The sequence below is a fragment of the Otolemur garnettii genome, unplaced genomic scaffold, assembly GCF_000181295.1.
Source record: "Otolemur garnettii isolate 467f Iridium unplaced genomic scaffold, OtoGar3 scaffold00036, whole genome shotgun sequence".
NCBI lineage: Eukaryota > Metazoa > Chordata > Mammalia > Primates > Galagidae > Otolemur > Otolemur garnettii.
In genome coordinates this window covers 8629430-8650682 of record NW_003852431.1, presented here as the reverse complement: position 1 = coordinate 8650682, position 21253 = coordinate 8629430, and the positions used below count along the sequence as shown (strand labels likewise).

Here is a 21253-nt window from a genome sequence, read left to right as displayed (position 1 = left end):
AAGTCCAAAATTTCAAAGGGTAAGGTTTCTGAAGTGTCTACTGTTTTTTCCCTGTTTACTTTGGATTTGGTTAGTCATTAAATTTGGCTTTCTAACATGAAAATTATTTCTATTGTCATAGTTATTTTTAAAACCATTTATCTGTGCCAGTCTGTGCCCAGAATGGTATTTAGCTTTCCAAGTCAATCTTGGCAGATGCTTCTCAACCCTTTCTGAAGTAGGACACTTAACAAAGTCTATAAAATGAAAAATGTTGGCAGTAACCGTCACACAGACATTGAAAGCTTATTAAAAACATCATTATTATGTAAACAAGCCAATATGCTAGAGGTGATTTTTTTCCAAATATGGAATAGATGAAGGTAGAAAACAGGCAATTTACTGTACATGGCTATATGAGCTTCAGGAATAGATGAGATGTCAGGGTTTATTTTTTAAATTTCAGATTAATATGAGGGGGTAACTGATTAGGTTACATTGTTTGTATTTCTAAGGTGAAGTTCAAGTTGTAGTTGAGTCTTTCACCCAGGGGGTGTGCTACATGCTCTTCCACTGTGCACATTAGATGAGAGCTTACCAGCCCTCTCTCTCCTCCCCTTTCCTCTTTCTCTCCTGCTCCCTCTCTCCTACTCGGATATAATTATGTTTCTCTTTCTTGTGGGTATATAGTTGTGTATCTAGTGGTTTTATATCAGTACTGAGTACATTGGATACTTGCTTTTCCATTTTTGTGATAGTTTACTAAGAAGAATGTGCTTCAACTCCATCCAGGTAACATTTTTTAAAAGGGAGTGTGGAGAGTTCCACAAAAGTTGTGATGGATAATGGGGGAAGTAGGATAAGCATCACAAGTAGATCATTTGTGGGTTAGGAAAAAGGAGGAAAGAGAAGTAATTTATAATCTGGAATAACTTGGTAGCAACTGGGCTTCTATACAGAAATACCTAATCTTGTCAATGTGGGAAGGAGAGAGTCCTAGTTCTTTTTCCTTCTTTCCTTTCTCCCTTCCTTCCATTTTACTTAAATTGTCAACTGTTAATCATATTGCATGTGAAAATTTTATTCCATTTGTTCAATTTATGTAAAGTACCAGAGCCATAAAGGTGTTTTATGGTGCTATTAATCATTAATTAACTTAATTTATGCTACAAAATAAATAAAATTTTGACTTTTTTAAGGTGACTTCAGCCCTTTTGATAAATACACTCTTGTGTATAGTTTGAGAAATAGTTTGTTGAAATCCTCAAAATATTTAAACTCAAATGTCTATCAGTTGATTTCTATGCCTGATGTGAATGATTTTCATGCTTAAATACATATCACAACATGTGTATTCAAGTCAGCCTCCCAGCAATGCACGCTCAAGAAAATAAAAGCTGAGACCTGGTGAAACTTTTACTTTGAAGTTGATTCAGTTATAACTGAATCAATGCAGTTGATTCAATTATAACTGCTATCTTAGCATCAGGCTGCCTCTTTGGCATTTTGCATGAGGAATAGAGCCACTTGAACTAAATATGTCCAAGGACTTCTGATCCTTTAGGCACCGATCACATCTTCTGTTGTGGAAAATCTGCTGTTGTCACAAGAAGTTCTGAATAGTCATTCATTGAGTTGCTCTGACCTCTCTCTCTTTCACTCTCTCTTTTCTTTTTTTCCGATGTTATAAAGAACCCAAGCCCTTGGAAGTCTTAATAAAGTTAATCCAAAGACAGACAAAAATGAGAAGAGGTAAGTAAACCTACTTTGCTGGGGCTTTCTTCTTTCAGGTTGGCTTTTTACACCTCATTAGAAATGGGGAGGTTATGATTTCCTCTGTCACAGGTGAATTCTTGCACTGCGTATACACTTCTGAAATAGTAGGGAAAGGATAGTGAGAGCTGCTTCCAAAGGACTACGTGTTGGATCTGTGTTGAAGTAGGTGCAGGAAAACCTGCTACATAATCCTTTATTCTGTGTTTTCTTAAATGATTAAAGAAAGAGTCAAGTATTTTATTTAGTTAATTTAAGAAATATAAAGGACAAAATTGCAAACTGGGAGACATGTTGAAAAGCCTTTCTAAACTGATTTAGACTAGTTTAATAAACCGAATACTACTATAGAAATTAATAAAGATAAGTTGAAGATAATTATATAAAAGGCCTTTCTGGTCATTTGGGCCTAAAAATATCTGATACCACATTTAGGGATATTCTTATTTATAATGATGTTAGAGGCTCAGCACCTATAACTCAGTGGTTAGGGCACCGGACACATACACCTGTGCTGGCAGGTTCGAACTCAGCCCGGGGCTGCTAAACAGCAATAACAACTACAACAGCAACAACAAAAATATAGCTGGGCATTGTGGCGGGCACCTGTAGTTCCAGCTACTTGGAAGGCTGAGGCAAGAGAATTGCTTAAGCCCAAGAGTTTGAGGTTGCTGTGAGCTGTGACACCACAGCACTCTACCAAGGGCAGCATAGTGAGACTCTGTCTCAAACAAACAAACAAAAAAAAGATGGTAGAGAAAACTGCGTGTAACCTAACTGACATAAAGCTTTGGTGTTTTGTTTTGTTTTTCAAAGAAGCCAAGATCTTGAATCTGTTATTAAAGTGAATGCCAGGATAGACAAAGCCAGCAGAGGGTAAGAACTCCTTGAATGTCTCTGGATATTATTTTATTCCAGATTAATTGTGTGATCTTAGTGATATGGAGGGCATCCCATTTTTCAGTCTGTCTTTTTTTTTTTCTGTGTCTGATCCTTGGGGTCCTGATCATTACTTCAAAGACTATACAGTATATTCTATTTAAATTGACATTTATATATAGCCCAATAAAACACTAAAGATTAATTTAACTACATCATTGATAGGGAATTTTATCCAAAAACTTAATTCAATGTCAGTATAATAGTTTTCTCCAACACCTGAATTAATGAAGAATATAGAATGTGTATGTATCTAATGTTGTGGGAGTATCTTGAAACTTACCTAATTTTTTTCTTTTATAAAAGAGGTGAAGACCTCGGTAATGTTATGAAAGTGAATCCCAGGGGAAATGAAAAGAATACCACTGGGTAAGACTTATCAGCATCTTTAATTCTGGTTTCTCTAAGCAATGATCACATTATCCATCAAAAGATAAAATGACTTGATCTTTTAGCTTCATAACCATATTTTATTAGCATGCAGTTGGGCAATACAGATGGGCCACACCACATCCCTTCTTGCTCTCAATAAAACCACTTCTTTTTTAAAGAATTGTCCTAATGTTTGATAGTATATTGCCTTTTCTTTAAGATCTGGGGTTCTACTTGTTTTTAACGGTGAGTTACTGAATTGAATTTCTTTGTGTCAAACACAGTCTTGACACAATGTTTAAAGTGGATTTCCAATATGACAAAAGTAGCCAACAGGAAGCCTTGAGCAGGGCTCTTGTAAATCAGCTTCTTTAAGGACGGTGGCCTCAGGAGCCAGCCCGGAGTAGGGGGAGGCTGGGCAGTTATGCCCAGAGAGTGAGGACTCCTCACCCTTAATGTGGTGGTCAGAGCTGGGTGGATAGGTCAGCAGCACCCAGATGCAGGGCTTCTGCCATCCCTCCTGTCCTTTTGGATGTAACTTATGCCCCTTTGGTTATCACTTAATGATGCATGTAAGTCTCCCGCTTCTTATTTTTGGGTGAAGCGTGCTACCAAATAGTTTTACCATTTTATTGGAGGGGGGCATGTGTCCCCCTGGAAAGTAAATCATTAATGTCTCTACTATGCAAGGCATTTTTTTCTTGTGCTTTATTGCTCACCTAAATCTACTCTGGGGCAAATTGTATTTTAATAAGATTTGGGCTGGGGAGATAATTGAGTTTATATGAAAACATATAATCTTCTTCTTATTTTTAATATTATTCAATGATTATTCTTGACAATATTCTTAACTATTTAAAAACAGACTAGGTAATTATATGTGATTCATTGAGTAGAAGTTTATTTTCTGTCTGGATCCAGTTAGAATTTTATCTAATATTACTTCAATGCTGCCTATTTGGAATGTTCTAACAAAATGTATCTGAAGGCAAAGTTGATTTTATTAAATAACAATTTTCATACATACTTACATATTTTGAGAATAAAACAAAAAATCGTATGCTTGTTGCTATCAAATAAGGAACCTTAAATGGTCTTTAGCTCAAAATGTAAGAATTTTTATTTACATTAGAGCTTTATAATTTTACATTGATATAAAGAACTTGTATATTTACCGCTTAAATTTCTCAACCGTTATTCACTTGATTAGTGTTTTATTTTAACAACATTCATTAAAATTCATTTCTTTATTCAAAGAAAACAAGACCTCAGCGGGCTTATTAAAGTGGATGCTGAAACAAATAAAAATATTAGGAGGTAAGATATTTAAAGCTCTCCCTTCTTTGTCTGACATTTATAAGCACATTAGAATTCTGAGTGCTTGTATTCAGAGAACAAATTGAAACACAACTAAAACTGACCTCTTTTTCTCCTAACACATCATAGTAAGCAATTCTATGTGAAGGATGCACGTAAGTCTCCCGCTTCTTATTTTTGGGTGGAGCGTGCTGCCAAATAGTTTTGAGAAATTAGGTGGAAAGTTTGATTGATGTTTTCTACTGAGCTAAATGATTTTTCGTGTGTATGTGTGAGTACATGTAAGTATAAGTAGTGTATGCACACATAAGTGTATGTGTATATGCATGAGTGTGTCATAGCATGTATGTATAAGTAGTGTGTATATTTAAGTATGTAATGTGTGTGTGTATCAGCGAGTGCATGTGAGTGTTTGTGTAAGAAGCATATGGATGTGTATATGTATGGACATGAGAACATGTTTAGTGTATTTGCCTGTAGAGTGTGTATATGTAGTGTAATCTGTATTTAAAGATGAAGCGTTTAACAGAATGTACTTTGTTAAAAGAATTCTCTTACTGGTGAATTTTCAAGTAAGTCTGGAAAGGTTTCATCCCCTTGGCTTTTTATTTTTTAAGAAAGCAGATAGGATATTTATGAGGCTGAGCTCGTTGGCATATTTCTGAAAATAATGTCCCAAATAATTCCATGTGGTTTCCCTTGAACTCCTTTTCATTTAGTTAACTCAGTCCATGATATTATTTGTTGATTCTAAAATGTGTCACAGATGCCTGCAGGCGCAGTTGGCAGAGCAAGGGCTCGGCTAGCTAAAAAGCTGTTGTTCACCCTGCCAAGCTGTCCCACTCGTGGTGGCGTGGCCTAGTCAATGGCACGGTGACCCAGCGAGTTAGAGGCTTGTATAATCTCTCAGCCAACAGACTGAGAAGGAGGCATGGATTACCTGGGCGATTGATGGAGGTAACCTGAGGTAGTAAAGTGAGCAGGGAGTTGGAAAGACCTGGGTTCAAATTCTGACTCTGTCACTTGCTGTGTCCCTGAGCTTTAATTTACTCATCTACAGATGCCTGGCAGGCAGGGTGTATAAGTAACTGTTACAATAATATTCAGGTGAATTGTGTGTTTTTAGTGGTTTAGATAGTGTTGAAATATTTGGTTTATTTTGTCCAAAGAAAATCCTTGTTTTTCTTTTCTGATTTTTTAATAGAGTTTTTCAAATTGTACCTGTTTATTGATCTTCATGTTGTTTCATGTACATGTGTGCACACCTATGTGTGTGCATATATGCATGAATGCATACAAATATTTGTGTGCATGAGTACATTCACATGTGCTTATGCCTGTATGCTCATGAGTGTGTGGATATATGTGTCTGTGTGTGGGTGCACATGCAGCCTACCTGGATGCACATTGTACGTGTCCATGATGACATACGTGTACACAATGCTTCTCTGTCCATGAGCATATTGTAAGAATGTGTGTGCTTTGTGTATACTGAGCGCACACATATGTGGATGCATGTGCTCCCATGTTTTCGAGTGTTAAGTGCTGTGTGTACAGGGGTCTGCATTTGTATGTGTGCTCCTGGGGGAGCAGTTGTCATTCTCCTTTTCTACACATAATGAGGTTCCATAGATCATTTAAAAAATAAAATCAGAGCATGCTTACTCCCTTATTAAAACCTTCTACTGTTCTCCTATCTCAAGTAGAATAAAATTCTTACACTTAGCAATGGCCTTTTACTTTCTCAGTAAAATCTAGCCAGATTAATTTTTTTTCCTGTTCCAGGCTCATTCCTGCCTTAAGGCTTCTGCATATGCTGTTCCCAGGCTCTCAAATGCTCTGTCCCCATCTTGTCACCTTCTCAAACAGGTCATTTCTGACCACTGAACATACCGATGTCACCACCTTCTCCCCCACCCCCAGTACTATTGGCACTGGACACTATTTTATTTTCTTCACAGCGTATATGGTTGCATGGAATTCTGGCATTTGTTTACATGTTTAATTGTCTATTTGCCTCTCCCCGGGTTACCCTAGCCTCAGGAGGCCTATTCCTTTGTCTGTATTGTTTACATCTGCCTCAGCATTTGAGGAAGAGTCTGGTCTATCCTGGGGTTTCCAGGACAGTTTGTGGAGTAAAAGACTGATAAATACTGAAGATGTGTACACTACAAGGCATGCTTCACACAGTCAAAGTCAAATATTATTTTCCATTATCACACTAATTAGTAGAGTACAACATTAATTAACCCACTCTTCTTCACTCACTCTGCAAACTATGAAATTTAAATAACCTTATACTGTTATGTGCTGTACTTAAGGTCTAAGACAGCAAAGTCCTGACAATATAATCAAAGCAAACTCCACAGTCAACACAAACAAAGGAGGCATTCTAATGCTTACTGTTGTTATTTATTTATTTATTTTTTTGACTATTCAAATCTGGGAATAGCATTCTGGGAATTTTTTTTTTCCTCAATCACTGGCATTCACATCCCACATACTTCATTTAGGCAAAAATCAGCAAGGGGTAATCTGGAGGAGAGTGGTTGTTTCCATGGGGCTAATTGTTTCATTATTTGCATGACAAAGGTCCAAATGTTTTATTGCTGCTTTTAGTCTGGGTATCATATTCTCAGACATCTGGATACAAACAATAAACTGGAATCAACATCTGGTTGATTCCAAATATCTGTGTCTTTGATGTTGCATAGATAAAACCTCAGTGACTTTTTGACATGATCTTGGTAGGGTCACAGAGTGTGGAGAGCACAAAGTGAAGGTGTCTTGCTGGGGATGTTCTTTCCCCCACGTGGCACCCTCTGCAGATCAGAGCAGCTTTGCTGGTGCTGCTGGCATGTGGCAAACACATGCAGATGCACTAAGAAAATCAAATCTCATTCCTCTGAGATGAGAAACAGACGTATACTACAGGGTGACAACAAACAACTGAAGGGTTTTCCGCATCTGTGTGGAGTTTTATTTTTTTTGTGGTTTTTGGCTGGGGCCGGGGCTGGGTTTGAACCCGCCACCTCCAGCATATGGCGCCAGCGCCGTACTCCTTAGATAACAGAGCTTACATTTCAGAATGTTTCAGAACCCTATAGATTTTAATCTTCCTATATTTTTTACTGATACAAGTCAAAATTTATAGTGGTAACACGTACATACCAGAAACAGACACCAGGCTGCATATCATGAATTTTTAACAAATTGGTGTATTAATCTTAATACAGTTTTGTGATAGAACATCTGCTACTAAATGTCAATTTTAAAAAAACGCAGATTCTCCAAAGTTGGTTTTAACATCCCACATGTTGGAGGTTGACAGCAGGAGTACAGAGTATGCCTTATGAAATGCTCCATAAAACAAGCATATAGACTAAGTTACAAAGATGTTTTGTGCACCTGCCAAAGGTTGAAAGCATGGCATTAAGTGCATCAAAATAGAGTGTCCCAGGGAAGTACTTGGTGGTGGCCAAATGGCCTTCAAAGTGTCATGCTGAGTTTGAATATATATATTCAGAGATATATACTTCTGCACAGTCACCTTCAACAACTTTCAGTTTTCTGTCATGATATTACTGAGTGTTTATACTGTTTCTGAGTTGTAATGAATAATTTATTCCCTCAGTGTCAACCATTAACCTCACCATTATTTTAAAGGGGCCAGAGCCTTGACAATCTCATCAACATGACCCCGGAAGTAAATAGAAGTAACCAAGGGTGAGAATTATGCCTTGTCTCTCTTCCTTCCCTTTCTTGATAACCCTTTGGAATCAGAAAGTCTGGACTCCACCAGTTAACCTGTGGGGTATCTTTGAGCAAGTCCTTTGAACACTGAGTAGAAGCTTCTCTAGTTACAAAATGAGGATCATAGTGTTCTTTCTGTGTCACTCAATAGTTGTGAGAATCGAGTGAAATAATGGAGGTAAAATCTGTTTGAAACAAAAATGTATTACAAAGAGGAATTAGTAAGAAAACATAGTTTAATTATAGCTGTAGCATTAGATGTAATGCTTAGCCCAGGTGAGAGCTTTTGGGAAATCATTACATTTTGAATTATTTTTTTAAAATATAGTCGTCCCTTATTTTTTTTCATATATAAATTATTATTTATTTAAATTCCATTTTTAAAATTTCAGAATGTTCAGGGGTAAAAATGTTTACATACTTTGTTTTTGTACAGATTGAATTAAAGTGTGCTCTTCACCCAGTAGGTGTGAATTTACCCATCTCCCCCACACTTGATTTTCATTGATACTTACTTCCATATGTGTACTTAAGTATTGACTAATTAGTTCCAATTTGACAACATGTGTTTGTTTCTCCATTTTTGTGATGTTTTGGTGAGAAGGATGGTTTCCAATTCCCTCCAGTTGTCCAAAGATACCAGTTTGCCACTTTTTAAGGCTGAGTAGTCCTTCAAAGCAAGCGTCCTCAAACATGCGGCCCGCCTAAGACATTTATCTGGCCCGCCCAGTGTTTTTGCCACCACTGCCTGTCCTGCTTAGCAGCCAACTTGTCCTGGGCCCTGCAGTTGGCCCTCCAATGATCCGAGGGACAGTGAACTGACCCCCTGTTTAAAAAATTTGAGGACCCCTGCTCCAGATATGTGTACATACCACATCTTTGAGGGCAGATGTCCTTTTTATAAAATAACCTTTTTCTTTTTCTTTTGGTCACAAAACCAGCAGTGGGATTGCTGGATCAAATGCTAGGTCTACTTTAAGTTCTTTGAGGTTCCTAGAGGTTACATTAGTTTGCAGTCCCACCAACAATGTGTAAGAGTTCCTTTTTCTCTGCACCCATGCTGGGAACCTTTGTTCGGGGACTTTTTAATATAAGCCATTGTCATATGAGTTTAGTTGATATCTCATTGTAATTTTTTGTTTTTGAGACTGTCTCACTATGTTGCCCTCAGTAGAGTGCTGTGGCATCACAGCTCATAGCAACCTCAAAGTTTTGGTCTTAGGTGATTCCCTTGCCTCAGACTCCCAAGTAGCTGGGACAACAGGTGCCCACTACAATTCCTGGTTATTTTTTTGTTGCAGTTGTTGTTGTTTGGCAGGCACCGGGCTGGGTTTAAACCCACTAGCCCCAGTGAACGTGGCTGGTGCCCTAGCCATTGAGTTATACCCTGTAGTTTTGATGTGTGTTTCCCTAATGACTAGAGATGTTGAGCACTTTTTCATGAGTTTTTTGGCCATTAGAATGTATCTTCATTTAAAAAGCTTCTGTTCACCTTTTCTCCACTTTTTAATGGGGATGTTTGGTTGTTTCTTGCTGATGTGCTTGAGTTCATTGTAGATTCTGCTTATCAGTCCTATATCAGATGTATAGCATGCATATAATATTTTCTCCCATTGTGTGGGTTATCTATTTGCCCTTTTTATTGTGTCCTCAACTGTGCAGAAGCTTTTAAATTTGGTCAGGTACCATTTATTGATTTTTGTGGTGGCTGTGATAGCTTTTAATGTCTTCTTTATGAAGTCTTTGCTTAGGCCAGTATCTATAAGAGTTTTCCAACTTTTTTTTCTAGGAGTTCCTTGCCTTAGGTTTAAGCCTTTATCCATCTTGAGTTAATTTTTGTGAGTAGTGAGAGGTGCAGATTCTGTTTCAGTCTTTTACATGTGGCTCTCCAGTTTTCACAGCACCATTTATTGAACAGGGATTCTTTTCCTCAATGTATGTTTTAATCTGTTTTTTCAAAAAATTATTGCCTTAATTTTATGGTTTAATTTTCAGGGTAAATGGGAAAGTAAGCCAGTGTATACCAATGATTTGCATGAAGGTTGAAAATTTTACTCAATCTTAACCCTAATCTTAACCTTACCCTAAATAGTAAAATTCATCTTGAGCACATACATTCTTTCAATCAAAAACAGCCAATTGACTTAAGTCTATTTTTATTCATCATGTTTTTGTTTTTTTGTTTGAAGTTCAAAAGATCTTAATAACCTCATCAAAGTGAATCCAAGAACAGAAAAACGTATACAAGGGTAAGAGTTAAGAAGCTCTTCTTTTTTATTTCATAGTAACTAATGCTTAAAAGTATAATTAAATCATCATTTCAGCTGACCGATGCTGAAGCCAATGATCCTTTAAAAAAAAAAAAAAGCCATGTAACCTGATTACCTCATATCTAAAATGTTAAGAATTTTGGTCAGTTGAGTTTTGATACAGTGAAGGTACCTTTTGATTAATTAGGTCCATAGCTCTTTCCCCAGGATGGAAGGGCCGTTACCTATCTATCTATCCATCCATCCATTCATCCTAAGCAAAAGAGATGGCACAATAAAGGGGAAAGAGGGCAGTTCTGGCTCTACTTCTCTTACATGGTGGGATTTGGTTTTTTATCTTCAAAGTGAAGAAAAATTGGACAGGATGCTCTCTAGACACTTCCAATCATAATTTAGTTACTAAGTTTTAGTAAGATGATTGAACTTCCAATCATAATTCAGTCACTAAGTTTTAGTAAGATGATTGAACTTCCAATCATAATTCAGTTACTAAGTTTTAGTGAGATGCTTGGTGTAAAGGACATATGTGCTGAAGTTAGATCACCTATGTTTAAATTCCCAGCCCCGCTACCACAAGCCAGGTAGGAAAATGACTTAATCTATGTCTCAGTTTTTCCATCTATAAATTTGGGTAGATAATACTTCCTATATCAAAGGATTGTTGTGAGGAGTCAATTAGATAAATCATGTAAATCACTTAGAACAGTGAGTGGTGCATCAACAATTTTCTAAAAACATTAGTTATTATTTCTAGGTAGTTATAGTTAGGTCCCATATAGATAAATATTCACAGTACTGAAAAAATCCCATATTTCTAAAGATAATCTCTATTTTAATAAACATTTTATGATAAGAAATATTTCTCAGTTTAAACAAATATGTGCAACAAGTTTGTATAAATTTACCACTGATCTGGTCATTTTTTCCCTATGATTTTAAGGCACCAAAGTCTTGAGAGTCTCATCAAGGTGGCTCCTGAAACAAACAGAATTAACCAAGGGTAAGGTTTACAAAACTCTTCTCTCTCTCCTTTTTTCTCAATTGAACTTTTAAAATATGATGAAATGCATTGCCTCACCATGGAGGTGACCAGTGATTGTACCCCAAATCAACAGTTTCTGTGTCAGAAACCTCGTGTTCAAGTCCTTGCTCAGGGCTCTCTGGCTGTGGACTTTTGTGAGAGACAGAATTCCTTGAAATATAGGAATGATCCTTTATCAGTATGGGATTTGTATTTCATGCTTAAGATTTATTTTAAGATGAATAAAGAAGATGGCCCATGGATAAAACATTACCACAAAACAATTTCCTAGAGGAAAACAACCTTAAGAAAGGTCTTCATGTGATAAAAAGCTTTCCTTCCTTCATCCTCCATCAGATATTACCTTTCTTCTTATTTCTACTACCCAAATGATTTCTAAAGTTGGGGAGTCATTTTTAAACATTATACTTGTTGGTCGATATCATAAAAAATACATTTACTTCTTAGAGAACATTTTCTCTAAGACACATCATGTTAAATAGATACATTAATCTATAAATATATATTGTTATGCTAATTTAAACATGAGTATCTTTTATGGATACCAAGATATATAGCTTCTTTCTGACAGATTTTCTGTCTTGCTTTGCATATAGGAATGCTCTCTCTTTTACACTACGTGCTTATCCAACTGAGCTTGTTTAGACTAAATCAGAGGTCAGCAACTTCTTCTTAAAGGCCTAGATAGTAAAATAGTTCAGGTTTGGGGGGCCAAAATAGTCTCTGTTTTAACTAGTTAACTCTGCCAGTAGTGTATCAGCCACCATAAACATGGATGTGGCTGTGTTCCAATAAAACTTTATTAACAAAACCAGGCTGCAGAATTAGACTTAGTTTGAGGGCCATCATTTGTGGAGCCTTAGATAGTACTTCCTCTAGGTGGGAGAAGAGGGTCAGTTCTAAATGTAGTGAGGTGGCTTTTGAAATATAGCCTGCTGCCCCTCCACTTTTGTATCTTGTATTGGTTCATTCACTTTATGATTAAATTTTAATCATACACTTTATTATTAAAAGAGTATGATTTAATACTCTTTTATCTGAATATTTATTGTTAAATTGTCCATAGATTTTGTTCACTAAATAAGAATGTAATTTTATTGTCATCATCTGAGGGTCAGACACTGAATTCAGAGACCATATCATCTTTTTTAAGAGTCAGTGAAAGACAGCTGTCCTCTGTCCTTCTCCCTGGGTGACTAGTTTCTAAAAGTGAAGATGGCCTTACTTATATGACTTTTCCCATACAGTATCTGAGCCTCTGTTTTAGTAACCACATGCTGCTGAGCATTGCATTTGGTTGTGTGTCCATTTCTTTTATGTGGTAGGGAGATTTTTGAGTTCACAGAACACTTACTAGCTCAATAGTCTTAGAAAAATTGTTTAATCTTCTTTAAGCTTCAGCTTTTTTACCTGTAAAGTCATCACTGTTAGAATTAATTTCTTAATGACTTACTAGGAAAATTAAATGTGATCATGCTTGTGAGGAATTTAGTGCTCAAGTATTTATGATCCGATGTACACTATTAATATTATTGTATTATTACTATTTCTATTTTTTCTTCATCATTGAATCTCCATAGTTACTCAATACTTAGTTTGAAGAAGATACTGAAGAAATTATCCTGTTAGGTTGAACTTTATGAAATTACAGACATTCAGTTATTTTGGGCCATCAAATGACAATTTCATATAGTTCAACATGTATACATAATAAAATGAGCTTATAAATTAGTCCCAAAGATTAAGATATAAGACTTTTCAGTATTTTTTCTCTTAATGTTGTCCAATAATAAAGTGTATCAAATTAAGCTTCTTTTTCAGGATTTTTGGAGTTCAGGTTATCATTACTGTGATAAGAACAATATCTCTTTAGAGCTATTAATTCCTATTTGAGCATTCAAAATAAAAGCATAAATTACATAATCTGAAATCTTCTTGCTTTGATTTAGTTTTGCATGAAGTTGGATTCTAAAGTGATTTAGTTAATATTTTAGAGTAGCATCAATATTACATATCTACATTATGTGTATTACCAGTATAACTTAGAATGTGGAAATAACTCTTTTATAAAAGTCTCAGTTTTTATTTGCTTCTTGTGGAATGGAGGAAGCAAGAAACACATGAAAATGATGAATTATTTTAAATTTTTCTCTTACTCTTTATAATCTCCAAAAGATATTCTAAATTTTATAATTCTATTACATAAATGTGATATGGCAAATAAGGAGTTTAGGAGTAATTCTGCTTTGAGAATGATTTAAAAGAAACAAGAATAAAATGTAATTAAATTTTCACATATACAATGTTGTACAAGAAATGAATTGATAGTAGCCACCTGTTTTTATATAGCACTGGAAAGGGAATTCAAGTATGGAATTTTAAATTAGAACAATTATTTGATTTAAAATTAAGATTAAAAATGTAGAAATTATTGACTTTATTTGACTTTGTTAACTATTGAAACTTAAAATACGTTTTTTTTAGGAACCAAGACCTAGGCAATCTTACCAAATTGATCCCTTCAGGAAAAAAATGATGAGTTACTAGGATTATTTAAGACTCCAGAGCAAGTCACAATTTGTGCCAAAAAATAAAATCAATTGTTTGGCTAAGAATATTTTGAAAGGGAACATGAGGGGAAAAAAAGGGAACAAATTGATTTGTTGATGTGTAATAATCTTGGATAGATTTTTTTTTTTATTATTTTCTTCCATGTATTTCATTAGAACACTGTTTCCAATGATAATATTAAAGATAATCCTATATAATTACTACTTGAAAAATTCCTTTTGACAGCAATAATAACATAACTAGATTATAACTGCAAATTTATAGTTAATAAATTATAAGTTCATAAAACTAAATGAGCCAGTGAATGTTGGCTTTCTACTCTCTCTTACAAACCCAAGGATTTAAATGACTGAGAGAAAATTGGTGAAATAACATTCTTATACTTGGTTGGAGTATTTGTGTATGACATCGAATTAATTTACTCATGTTCTTGAGAAATTAAGACCCATTATGCATGCACAAAATTTAATGACAGCGTGGCTGAGAAACTCTAAGCTACTTTACAAAGAATTATTGTGAAGATAATGTTGGTAAAAAGCATTGTGCAGATGTAAGGGATTAATGGGTACAGAAGGGAGAAGAAGTGATAAGGGGAAGAAATGTAGAGTTTGGGGTCCATTTACTATAGTTTGAAGTTTGGTTCACCCTCAGCCACTTACTAAGTCTCTGGCCCCTATGAGTGCCTTAATCCCTTTGAAACTCAATTTCTTATTTATAAAGGGAAGATGGTAAAATTTACCTTACTGATTTGTTTTGGGGATTAAAAGTCATATATACATGTATAAGGTAGAAACTCGATAAACTTAATACTTTTTATACTAGGGTCTGGTTGAATGATACACAACTGTCAAAAAAGAAAGGAAGAAAAGAAAAAGAATTGCCAATATGAAACTTGCTGATTTCCTATTGTAGCTGACATTTGCTTTATGTTTTATTTTGTTTTAGGAGTGCACAGGGTCTTGATGACTATATTAATGTAAGCCCCAAAGCTGTCAAAAACTCCTCTGGGTAAGAGAAGATTATTATTCATTTGCTTTGTTTCGTTTCTCCTTGACTAAACACAAAATGAATATAAATGACATAATCATTCTACGGGCAAACTGAAGATAGATCTTGAAATATCATCACAGTTGGAAACCTAGATATCTAACTATTTGTTAATAACCAGACAGAGTGGCAGCTGAAAACAATGTATAGTGATGGCATCACTTTAGCCTGGAGTAAAGCTGGAGGAAGCCACCAGAGATGTGGGTGGGTAGGGACAGAGCCTACCAGCTTTGTGTTTTGTTTTGTTTGGGTGGTGGTATTGATATTAATCCTTTTGTCCCTGGAATCAATTAAAATTTATTAATGATAATTAATTTTTTAAAAAGACTGAGGCACTTTACTAGATTTATCATTACCAATGTCATTCACCTCATTTTAGTGGAGTATGTTTTGGTAGTCAGTGGAACTTTTATGAGGTTCATTGTTCTTTAGAACGTTTGCTGCTCCTAGCAAGGTTATGAACCTAAATTTGATAATTCTATAAGTAGTGTCAGTCAGATAATAAAATTCACTTTTTGTCTCAGGTTACATGAAGATACAATAACATTACCCATTACTGTTTATATATATATATATATATATACACACACACGCACACACCCCTTAAAATTGTTTTCATGACTTCTGTTTTTAAATTTGATTGGTACATATAAAAATTGTAAAATTGTAGAGGTAGAAGGAAAGAAACTTAGAGAATCTTAGGCCAGTTAATTTGAACAATTTTGAAAACCATTGTTCCAGTGGAATCTATTCATTTTGCAGAAGAGAAAATTAAGGCTCACAAAGGTTAAGTGATCTGACGAGGGTCATAAAGAAAATTCATGGAAGACTGATAGTAGTTCTGTGATCTCTAGGCAGTGATTAATTACTGGGCACCTACTGGGTTCACAGCTTACAACTAGGTATCATTACTTGTACATTAGGTATAATTATAGACTGTGGACGCCAAAAAGAGAATTCAGTAGACATACTCAATCTTATTAGCAGTAGGCAATTAACATAGATTAAAGCTAATTATGTACCAGAGGCATAGAGATGTTACTACAAGGCAATAATAGGTTGTCAGTTTAATAACATTACATTTTAGAGCACTCACCGCTTACTGAATATAGAACGTATTGTCAGTGAGTTGTATTTAAAAAGAGAAAGAGACATTGATGAGACACACATGTGGGCGGTACAAATTCATATTCATAGACTCCTAGGAGTAGATGTGGTGATGGACAAAGCCTCAGAGATTATCTGGTCTAATCTCTTCACTTACAGGTGAGAATAGTGAGGCCAGGGCAAACATCTAGTAGTCTTCTAACTCCCTGCAAAACCCCTAGTTTTTAAACCCTGGCACATAGACTTTCATCTTAAAACATATGGAAATTAAGTAAGCACCGTGGTAAACAGTCGGAGCTATAAAGATAGGATTGTTCCTCTTGTTCGGGGGGTGGCCAGATGCTTCTTACTCTTCTCACAGGATTACTTGAAGGATGACTTCATAGATTTTACAAAGGCACAATTGTGGCAATTGCTGCAAAACACTTTACAGCTTTTAAACTACCTGGAAATAATAATACCTAAATCTTCTCATGTGTCCTTCACTATGTCCTTAAAGCCAAATACATGAAAGCAGTAACTTCTGTAGGAAAAATGTTACATTTTCCCTTGATAAAAATAAAATATGATTGCTTTATTTGCAGGATCTAGGGCTTTAAAAATAAGTCTGTTTCATTGTTGTTTTCATAAATTTCATAATGCTATCAATTGAAGCAATTCAGGACCGTTCCTGAGATCTCTGGGCTTTATGAAACAGTAGTTTGAATATCATGGTTCTAGGTGTTGGATAAATAGAATTTTCTATGCTCAACAGAACAGTAAAAATGAAAGCTCCCATGTTTGTTTTTGCATTATCTATGTCACTTACTCTTATTTGTCCCTGGCACGTGAATATTATATGTAGTTATACTAAACAATATTGTGATTAATTATATGTATCAAGAAAAGCTATCACTTTGGAATATACCACCTCCTCTACAAAGTTTTATTCTTTGTATTTTTTTGAGATATATGGATTTAACCACATTTTAAGGACTGGTCTTTTTGGCACAGTTTAGTTTTATAGCAGATTTTGGTCAGGTGAGGTCGCTCAGACCTGTAATTCTATCACTTTGGGAGGATTGCTTGAGGCCAGAAGTTTGAGACTAGCTTGGGTCATAGTGAGACCCTACAAAAATAAAAATTAAGCAATTAACCAGGTGTGGTGACATACACCAGTAGTCCTAGCTAGTTGGGAGGCTAAGGCAGGAGGATCACTTTAGCCCCAGAATTTGAGGTGGCAGTGAGCTATGATGACACCACTGTATTCTAGCCCAGGCAACAGAGTGAGACTTTATCTCAAAAAGTAAATAAATAAATAAAAATAATAAATTTTGTGATCAATTTGTACAAGGAAATTATATGTTGTGGATAATTTTCATATGCCATTTGTTCTTTTAATAGTATTTAGACACCAATTAATTGTCCTTAATTGCACATATCATTACTGAAGGTAATTTATAACTGTGAAAATTCAGTTAGGGACTTTCCGCCAGCCATGCGGATATGAGAACCATGATGACGAGATCCAACTAAATGAAGCCATGAGTGCCAAACACATGCTATGGAAAAGTGGAGGGGTGTGGAGGGGACGTGCAGCCTTTTATCCCTAAATGGCTCTCTTTTAGTTCCTGATCTTTCATCAATCTTCTTGATGGACAAAGTGTATTTTATTCTTATATAAGGAAAAAAAAACTGTTGGGAGAAGGGGTGTAGGCAGGCTGCTTCCCAGATGGTACTGGAAGCAGGTGTTTTCAGTTATGCAATTTCTTGCTGCGGTGCCTGCCTTGTATTTCTCTGAATAAATATTAAAATATTTTTAGAGGAATACTTCAAAAAGTCACTACTTTCCAACCCTTAAAACAAGGTGTTATCCTGAGGCAGTAACTAACAGTGAACTATATGGGAGGAGGTACTGTTCTGTGGCTGAAAAGAGAAACAGAGTTTCCAATGGGGAGTGGACAGTTTTCAGAACACATAACTAGTTTGCCCACGAACAACTGAGTTGACTCAGTTTTTCAGTCATCATAAAGGAAAGAATAGTCACAATTTTGATGGATTGCCAGCTCCCTTTGCCAACCCATATGTTAAAAATAATCCCAGCTTTAGAGTTTATTTTTTAAAAAATGATACTCTTAGCTGGTAACGGGATTTTACAAATGGCAAGGACATTAGAATCAGTTTGTATCTTCATAATGTTAAAATATTCTGAGTGAAAAGTTTTCACTCATCAGATGTTTGCTATGGGACACTTACCCAGCATGCCCTCAGCAATAAAATGTATGAACTGAGAAAAAGTTTTCTTGTAATACAGTATAATTCTTTCTTTCCTAAAATCATTAGAAAAAAAATATTTCATGGCTTTTCTTTTTAAAAAATTTATTTTTATTAAATCAGATCTGTATACATTAATCATTAATGCATTTATGGGGTACAATGTGCTGATTTTATAGACAATTTGGAATGCTTACATAAACTGGTTAACATAGCCTTCATCTCACTTAATTATTGTGTTAAGACATTTATACTGTACACTTAATAGATTTGACACATACCCTTGCAATATGCACCATAGGTGTGTATTTCATGGCCTTTCAATACCAAAACCATATGTCTCATACTATAATCCTTTCTTTCCATTTCTAATGACCTTAAACTTGTATTACTTCTAACCTAAGCTGCTTTGATCATTTTTCCGCTTAAAGAAACCAAGATCTCGATCAGCTTATCAAAGTGAACCCTGAAATCCTCACAAACAACCAAAGGTAATGGAACTGTTATCGTTGATGTGCTTTGGTCAGGAAGAATATTTTATTATCATTTCAAACAGATTTATAACCTTAATAATCTTACCAAAAGAACTTCATAATTATTAACCTATCCTCTTTTTTATTTTCCTATTTAAAGAAACCAAGGTCTTGATAACCTCATCAAAGTGAATCCTGCAGCAATCAGAAAGGATCAGAGGTAATCAAATAAAAGCAGTCAGCTTGTGTTTTCATCTGCCTGTTGCCCCTGAATGAAATGGATGTTTAATGTTGCTTTAGTGACTTCACACAACCCTCCATCCTATTACTAATCTGGACTTTTTTTCTTTCTCTTTTAAACAGCCAAGACTTGGACAAGCTTATTAAAGTGAAACCTTCAGCTCTCAGAAACACTAACCGGTAAATGACCTTGCCTGACTATCTTGACATATTCCCAAGGTTCTAGGGTAGGAATCTTCTTTCTTTCCTCCCTTCCTTCCTCCCATCCTTCCTCTTACTTTCTTATAGATGAAGAAACTGTAGCTCTAAGATACTAAATAACTTTCTCAAGAAAGAAGACACTCCTTGAATCTAGACTTCTGTTGTTGCAGCCTACAGGAAGAAGGATAGATCCTTGGCTAAGCCAGCTCAGACTCCTTCTTTCCATCCTTCATGTTCTTTGTGTCCCTCTGCTCCCCATGCCCGGTTAAAGGACTAAAATCAGATATATTTATACTAGGGAATTATTAAAGTGGCAGGGAGGAGAAAGCATTGTTGTACGGAGATTTTCTTTCTTTCTTTCTTTCTTTCTTTCTTTCTTTCTTTCTTTCTTTCTTTCTTTCTTTCTTTCTTTCTTTCTTTCTTTTATGAGACAGAGTCTCACTCTGTCACCTGGGGTAGAGTGCTCTGACATCATAGCTCACAGCAACCTCAAACTCAAACTTGGGCTCAAGTGATCCTCTTGTCTCAGCCTTTTGAGTATCTGGGACTACAGGTGCCCTCCACAATGCCCAGGTAGTTTTTCTATTTTTGGTAGAGACAAGGTCTCACTATTCCTCGTCCTGGTCTTGAACTCCTGAGCTGAAGCAATCCACCTGCCTCAGCCTCCCAGGGTGCTGGATCACAAGCATGAACCACTGGACATGCAGGAAGTAACAGCAGACTTTTTTGTGTGAACCCTGCTGCTGATAATTACACAGAAATTATTAGTAGACCCATTTCTTTTAGAGGTATTTCTTGGGGAGATTTTTCTTTTTATCAGTAACAGTTTTAGGAAGTTTCCAATTATGTCAAAGTGGTTAGATTTAGTAACCACATTGTGTAATAGCTAACTGTGGAAAATGTAGTTTCTCTCTCTTTCTCTCTGTCCTTGCACCTACCTCTGACCTCTCTCCCCCTGACAAATGTTCTGAATTGACAATGATAGCTTTCTCATAAGAGTTTTGCCTTTTGTTTTATTAGAAGAAGCTAACTTTATAAAAACGTACTTTATGTTTCAGAGACTCCTAATCAAATTACATAATATAAAGAGGACATTTTCCTTGTACAGAGATGATTATTATAAAAAAGGAATTTAAAAATATTGGGCATCATGTTGTTTTAAGATAGTAGCTTGGTTTACAAATTTAACCTAAGCTAGGTCTGATTATTCTTTGGTAGTATACCAGATTTGATGATGGTCAGTGAGGCTGTTCAAGAATTATCACAGAGCAGCCAAAACAGAAAAGACTAATAGTCTATTTGAGAATAGTTGACTTCATTCAATTGGATCAGCCACCTGTATCTATAATGTATCCATACTGCCCTCTTGATTTAATGTCAGTAAAGAGAAGGTTATTTTAAGGGCTTCCTGGTAGGAAGAACAGCCACAAGGCCCTTTTACATCAATTCAATGTGACACAGCGCTGATTATTTAATAGTATAACAACAGTGAATCAGAGTTCTTTTAGGTGACTTTGTTGCCATTTCCAACAGCTGTATATTTAATTCACAGTTAGGGGCTGAATAAACTTCAGTCATCGATCAGAATATAAGCAGGGATTCCTAAATTCTTTCTAGGAAGACAGTAATCAGAACAAATGTGGAAGGGCATAGAATTTTCATTTATTCAGTGAGAAATTGCATGACTTTTAGCAGTAACAGTTTCACATTTTCGTGAACCAACATTATAGAAAGATAGTCAGTCATCTGACTATCTGTAAACTGTTGTTAGACTAATAATTAAAACCTTACTGTTCTGCTCCCAAATGAGGATTGTACAGAATCTAGGGACACCAAGACCTGTGCATTTAGGAAAGGCATTCTTCATCTAAAATAGCAAAAAAAATATTCTCAGTTATTTGTGGTGTGAACCTTCC

The 21253-nt window shown here is 35.6% G+C and overlaps 1 protein-coding gene across 1 annotated transcript in view; it reads left to right on the top strand.

The window, feature by feature from the left end:
* The window catches only part of SCEL (sciellin), a 92671-nt gene that overhangs the window by 42383 nt on the left and 29035 nt on the right, over nt 1-21253 (top strand). Inside the window, exons 15-26 of the mRNA XM_023513192.1 lie at nt 1672-1731; nt 2569-2628; nt 2998-3060; nt 4321-4380; nt 8047-8106; nt 10323-10382; nt 11344-11403; nt 13930-13978; nt 14960-15024; nt 18855-18914; nt 19057-19116; nt 19260-19316. Coding sequence (XP_023368960.1) covers nt 1672-1731; nt 2569-2628; nt 2998-3060; nt 4321-4380; nt 8047-8106; nt 10323-10382; nt 11344-11403; nt 13930-13978; nt 14960-15024; nt 18855-18914; nt 19057-19116; nt 19260-19316 — 714 coding nt within the window. The remainder of the gene's footprint in view (nt 1-1671; nt 1732-2568; nt 2629-2997; nt 3061-4320; nt 4381-8046; nt 8107-10322; nt 10383-11343; nt 11404-13929; nt 13979-14959; nt 15025-18854; nt 18915-19056; nt 19117-19259; nt 19317-21253) is intronic.